Here is a 6,747-nt window from a genome sequence, read left to right on the forward strand (position 1 = left end):
GGAAATACATTTAGGACAAGTGATCAAATTTTTCAAATTTTATTAGAATGGAGTCATGTCACCTTTGCCTAAAATTAAAACAAATAAATTAGGATACTAAGGATTAAAATCACTTGGATAATCACACGTGTGTAACTAAAAAAAGGGAAATTATTAAAATACAAAGATATACATTTAGGCATCCCAAAATTAATCTCGATCCCGACTTTTTTTCTGTCTCCCTTCTCCTCTAAAAGAAAATGCAAGACCACAATTTCTGCTGACAAGGGTCATATGACTCCATCCTAATAACAATTGAAAAAAAATTGTCCAAGATGTGCTTTAATCTAGAAACATTAGGGACCATATTTGCTTTGACCCAAACTGTGGGGACTAGAATAGTTTTCGTGCCAAAATTTGAGGACCAAAACTGCATTTTTCTCAAAATTTTATGGCGACGAAAAGGATAGAAACGGCAGCGTTTTCAGAGCCTGCTTCTCCTCCTCCTCCTCCTCCTCTGTAAAACATCAAGATCCTCTTGGTTTCAGAGAAGACAGCAGAGGGTGTTTGCTGTGTGAAAATGAAGGTGAGCCTTGAAGGGAAGAAGGTAATCTTAGTACCATACATGAAAGAGCACGTAGAAAAGTACCATGAATGGATGCAAGACCCAGCCCTTCTTGAGGCCACAGCTTCTGAGCCCCTCACTCTTGATGAAGAATATGATATGCAGCTGTCTTGGACCCAGGATCCCTTCAGTACTCCTTTCTTTCTTCCTATCTTTTTAACTTTTTTGGGTTCTTTTTTTTTTTTTTTTTTGGAATAGTATAGTTAATTCTGGTTTTGAAAAAAATGGGACTTTGGAATTTTGCAGAACAAACTTTTATAATCCTGGATAAGGAATTGGTTGTTGGAGAGTTTGTTCATGGAGATCCCCATGTTGAAGGTTGGCTATTTGATTGTTAGTATTTGAATTTGTTTAAGTGCTTTTTTGCTGATAAGCTTATTTGTGTTAGAAAGGGAAGAATCACTTGTTATATGAGCATGACTATTCTATATAAGAAAATCTAAGCTACGATAGATTGGGGGAAGAAAAAAAGAAGCTAGGAAAGTCTAAAAATTACTTCTTTAACTAGTTGGGGAAAATGCCATGAGGGTTTGTGGTCGCAATTGCCCCAATTGATTCCATTTTGAATCCATCACTGGCCATTTTCTTGTTTGGAAGATTGTTGGCATTTCCTGCTCTCAAGAAAATATGCATGAAGGATAAACTTTGGATGGCATTGAGAATCTTCTGAATTGCTTTTTGATGTTGGATATGAAAGACACTTGCAGTTTTATGTCTTTGCTTGCTAACTCTTTCTTGGAGAGTAAAAAGCAATTTCTGGTACTGGATGACAATTTAGTATAAATGTTTGACATATGCATAATGAGCAAATAGCTTTGAGTTGTTCTAGTTTAGTTTGTTTGTAGGAAAATTCTTGAAGAGTTGGGGAGAAACCCTTGAAGATCTGTGTTCTTCTCGTTTATGGGAATGCCTTTCTTTTTTTTTTTTTAATCTTTGATGTAATGCTTTTTTTTCTTCAGCCATGGTTGGTGATGTCAACATATACATGAATGACTTGGATGATGCTGAAATGGCTGAGATTGAGATAATGATAGCTGAGACAAAAAGGTTCCTTATCTTTCATGTTCTGCAAATTCTATTTTACAAGCTAAATTGCCATTTTTGCACTTTAGATGTTCCAAATCCCCTTCTTGTTACCATACATGTGAGAGAGTGTTTATCAAGTTGGACAAAGCAGTGTGTTGGCCACTAATCTATGGGTTAATTGTCACCATTATGGGAAGTTTGCAGTATTTCTCTTTACTCTTTTTATGCAATGCCAAAGACATGGACATTTTTTTAATTTTTATAAAAGAGACTAAAATTTCTGTAAATTCTAATGTTGTTCTTAAAGTTTATAATGAAAATTTCCAGTCTTTGAGGTTTTTTGTAGCATCAACTTAATCTTGTAATAAACAGAGGTCTTAATTTTGATTAATATCATGCCTTGAGTAATAACATAAGCTAGTAACTTGGGAGGGGGGGGGGTTGGGGGAAAGTCGAAATTCTGATCTTTGTGTCCTCCAAAATGCAATTTTTACAACTAATAAATTACATGTACATGGGCAAACTCTGACTGATTTGACTTATTTAGTAGTATGTTACACGGCCAGAAATACCTAGTTGTTGTCCAACTCTAGAGCTTATCTTTTGGCAATTACAGTGGCCAAGTTGTCTCTATTGGAAATTTGGGAGGGATGCCCTGTTTTTTAATTTGATTACCTTTTGATGCATATTCTCTTCTTAATACATTTTACTCAACTAATAATTCTTTCACAATGGATGTGCAGATTGTTTATGGTAACTAAATGGATCAGTCTAGTAAGCCATTGTCTAACTTGATGTGATTAAATTATTAAGATTGTACTGTGTCTTTACATCTTTGTAGTTAGACAGGGGATGAATCAATACGAACACCTCAAACTCATCAGTGAACTAAGGCAAGAGAGCTTTAATGCTTTCATACCCCAAATTTGGACATAATATCCTCTAGAAACTAGAGCTTAATCATCTCAACCTCAGATGAATCCTCTTCTATTCTGTTCCATCCAAAGTGATGTTTGATGTTAAGGATATAGAGCTAATGTCAAGAAAACATATATAATACTTTTACTAATCCACAGGAGCAAGTTGAATTTTGGTCCTAAAAGGCCAATCAGAGTCTGGTCCATGCTCCTATCATCAACATGACTGCTATGAAATCTTTTTAAAACAAGAAATTATTTTCCATACTGGGAACACTGCTTTTGTTGTTACTCTCGTGGAAGAAGATTACAAGGCTTAGTCCAAACAAGATGGTTGGGCTGTACAGTGGCACTGATATCTCCTCCATATTGGTTGATAATATCTGACTGGCCTCCTTCTCTAGGAACCAACTTTCTGACCCTATTTTTATGTATTATTACTGCAGATTTTTACTTACCAACTCACCCTTTTATACATTACTGTCTAGGCAGTAATGACTTTGTAGGGATTCGTCTGCCATCTACTTAAACCTACTACGATCTGTTTTAAAAACTGAAAATTTTACAAGAGTCTTTGTCTTTCACTTTTTTCTTCTCATATGCATATTCATGAAACACTTTGAACAAGTAAGAACTAGTGTTGAAGTTTTCTGTCCGTGTTGATTTCCTCAAAGGAGTTGTCTGTCTCACTTGAATATGAGGTAAGCCAATTTACCAACTAGGAATCGGGGAAACTCATGAATCAAGAATCAAACCAAAATAGTGACTTGTATTTGTATTGCACATAAATTGAATCTTAAAGGATTTCCCATCAGATGACTCTGCATTAGTTGTTGACATTGCTCCGTAATCTTCAGATTGCACATTAACCATTTTTTTTTTTTAACATTCCATATCAACTTAACTTATCAAGAGGTGCAATAGTTTAGCACTGTACTTGCTGTAGGTCAAGATAGATGTCAAATTTATGTAAGGAAAACTTCAAATTTTGGTGCAAAGTAATTAACAACTCCAGTTTGCATAAGTTGGTAAGTCTATGACTTCTTGTCATTATGTTTGAGTCAGTAATCCTTCTTTAAATTTTATCCAAAATCTATTTGCTTAAGATGAACAACTTAAAAACCCCAGAAATGTAGCTGTTGGTTTAAGTAATATAGTCCAAGGTAATGGTTTTCTGGACAATACTCAGGGATTGACAACTTCTGATTTCTGAAAGAGAAGAAAGGTTTTTAGAAACTTTTGTACTCACGGTTGTAATGGTTGTGGAACACCAGATCATAGTGATTAATTGCACAATTGTGAGAACTCTCTATGGTATTTCATCTATCTTTCTACCCTTATAAACAGACTTAACACATTGGCTCAGTTTGTTTTATCGGGCTTATTCACTACCTCAAGATGAAATAAGCTGCTTTGGCCCTGGCCCTGCTCAGTGATGGCATTGCAGAACCTAATATAGAAACTTGCAATATTTAGTTGCTCCTTGCATTTAGGGATTAAATCATTCCAATCTGTCAGATTCTTACATGGATTTGTTTATTTCTGGAATGAAAAGATTTTCTTTTTATTTTTTTTATAAATCACCTTTCTTTATCAAACTTTAATGCTGGAAGGTAAACATCACACTGAGGGTGGGGAGCTTTGCAGTTTGTAATGACTCATAATCTCTGAAGCTTCTTATTGTTATTTGTGTCTTGTGCTGGTCAATTTTGTTGGTTCTCTTATGTATCTCGTTTGCCATTAGCTAATAATTTATCTTTCCCATTCGTGCTTTAAGCTGAGAAGGCAACGTTCTTAGAATGTTCTTTCTTCCTAATGTTTGTAAACTTTTATTTAGTCTTCTGAAATGATATCTGCATCTCTGTTTGTGAACATAAAGTTTTCATTTGGCAATTTCTTTGAGCATCCTACTTGCATCACCGGTAGTGAATTCCCACTAACAGCATGACGGGTAAAGTGGCAAGGCCTATGATAGTGTCATTCTTGTGTGCATAATTCTTTGCCATATCAAGTCTTGTTAACACAATGCCTTGTCTCTCTTTTTCGTGTCTTGCAAAAAGCAGTCGTGGCAAAGGGCTTGGGAAAGAATCAGTTCTCATGATGATGGCATTTGCAGTTGAGAATTTTGGCATCCATTTATTTCGTGCTAAAATTGGGGACTCAAATAGAGCTTCTATAAGTCTATTCCAGAAACTGGTCTCTCTCTCTCTCTCTTCCTTCCCCTCCCCCCCCCCCCCCCCCTCCAAAAAAATTTTTTTTTGTCTCCCACAAGGTACATCTATGTGCATGTAAAGCTAGGGGCGTTATGCAATCTAAAGTTTAAAGTGGATGTGCCCATGGACACAGGGCCAAGACACGGATGGTTTGCCTTTCCTTATCTAGAAGGTATATCCTGTGTGCCAAAGAGGGGTGAATCCTTTACTCCGAGCAAAAAAAGAGGGGGTAGAATCCATTAGCTTTCTTGCCCTGAAAGGAAAGCAAGAACGAGTTACCAAAACAATTACAGCATGTACTAGTGTAACATCCACTTAATGGCAAACTATTATTTTGGTAATGTTAAATGCAAAAGAAATAGAAATCATCAGTTTAAACTTCAGGTTGAAATGAGGTGCATATAAAGCTAGGGGCGTTATGCAATCTAAAGTTTAAAGTGGATGTGCCCATGGACACAGGGCCAAGACACGGATGGTTTGCCTTTCCTTATCTACAAGGTATATCCTGTGTGCCAAAGAGGGGTGAATCCTTTACTCCGAGCAAAAAAAGAGGAGGTAGAATCCATTAGCTTTCTTGCCCTGAAAGGAAAGCGATAACGAGTTACCAAAACAATTACAGCATATACTAGTGTAACATCCACTTAATGGCAAACTATTATTTTGGTAATGTTAAATGCAAAAGAAATAGAAATCATCAGTTTAAACTTCAGGTTGAAATGAGGAAGCTTTACTGCCTGCAATGCTCTTCTTTCTCCCTCCCTTTACAGTGTAAAAGGCTTATTTACCATATACATACAATTTAATTTTTCTTAGACATCTTTGCTAATTAGAAAGTTGACCAAGTACTGTGATTTTCATGCAGGGCTTTGAGAAGACTTCTCATAGTGAAATCTTCCAAGAGGTGAGTCAGATTGAATTTTTCTGGCAAGACTGTTTATCCTTTGTTCATAGCTGTTATGTGTCCATTCAAAAATGCAACTTAGAGAACAGGCTAGACTTTAATGCTGAAAGAGAAGAAGCAAGAGAGGAAGATATTTTGGGATAACATTCCTTCACACTCTTTGTGAGTAGTACAACTGACATATATATACAAGATTGAAATAATCTAGATCCTAAAATCAAGCTATCAAGATCCTAAAATCAAGCTAGAATAATTAGCTATCTACTTCCTATAATTAAACTAGGATAATCAGGCTAATAATCAGGCTATCTAATCCCTATAATTGATGTATAATATATCACACATATCTAGATATATTCAACACTCCCCCTCAAGCTGGAGCATACAAATCATATGCACCAAGCTTGCCACATATATATTCTATACGAGGACCTCTTAGGGACTTGGTAAGAAAATCTGCAAGTTGATCACTTGAATTAACGAAACCCGTCTCAATAACTTTGGAGATCAATTTTTCTCTAACAAAATGGCAATCAACTTCAATGTGCTTAGTCCTCTCATGAAAGACTGGATTGGAGGCAATGTGGAGTGCAGCTTGATTATCACAAATCAACTTCATTGGGTCACTTGTCCCCAAATTCAACTCATTGAGCAATTGTTTAAGCCATATTAGCTCACATGTAGCCATAGCCATGGCTCGATACTCAGCCTCAGCACTGGATCTAGCAACCACATCTTGTTTTTTACTTTTCCAAGATATTAAGTTGCCACCAACCAGAATACAATAGCCTGTGGTAGAACGACGATCAATAGGTGATCCTGCCCAATCTGCATCAGTGTAACCAATTACTTGCATGTTTCTTTTATCAGTATACAACAATCCTTGGCCAGGTGCTCCTTTGATATATTTGAGAATGCGGAGAGCTGCATTCCAATGAGTATCACACGGGGAATCTAAAAACTGACTGATCACTGAGACAGAAAAAGATATGTCAGGACGTGTTACTGTAAGATAGTTCAACCGTCCCACAAGCCTACGATACTTTCCAGGATCCTTAAGTGGCTCCCCCTGTCCTGGAAATAATT

At 36.4% G+C, this 6,747-nt stretch overlaps 1 protein-coding gene across 1 annotated transcript; it reads left to right on the forward strand.

The window, feature by feature from the left end:
• The first annotated feature begins 467 nt into the window (after positions 1-467).
• Positions 468-5,900, forward strand: LOC113701837 (GCN5-related N-acetyltransferase 9). The gene is made up of 5 exons (XM_072058445.1): positions 468-734; positions 851-922; positions 1,564-1,651; positions 4,611-4,743; positions 5,623-5,900. The coding sequence occupies exons 1-5, from the start codon at positions 560-562 to the stop codon at positions 5,803-5,805; spliced, it is 651 nt and encodes a 216-aa protein (XP_071914546.1). The 5' UTR covers positions 468-559; the 3' UTR covers positions 5,806-5,900.
• Positions 5,901-6,747: the final 847 nt, after the last annotated feature.

Source organism: Coffea arabica, chromosome 7e (genome assembly GCF_036785885.1).
Source record: "Coffea arabica cultivar ET-39 chromosome 7e, Coffea Arabica ET-39 HiFi, whole genome shotgun sequence".
NCBI classification, from domain to species: Eukaryota; Viridiplantae; Streptophyta; class Magnoliopsida; order Gentianales; family Rubiaceae; genus Coffea; species Coffea arabica.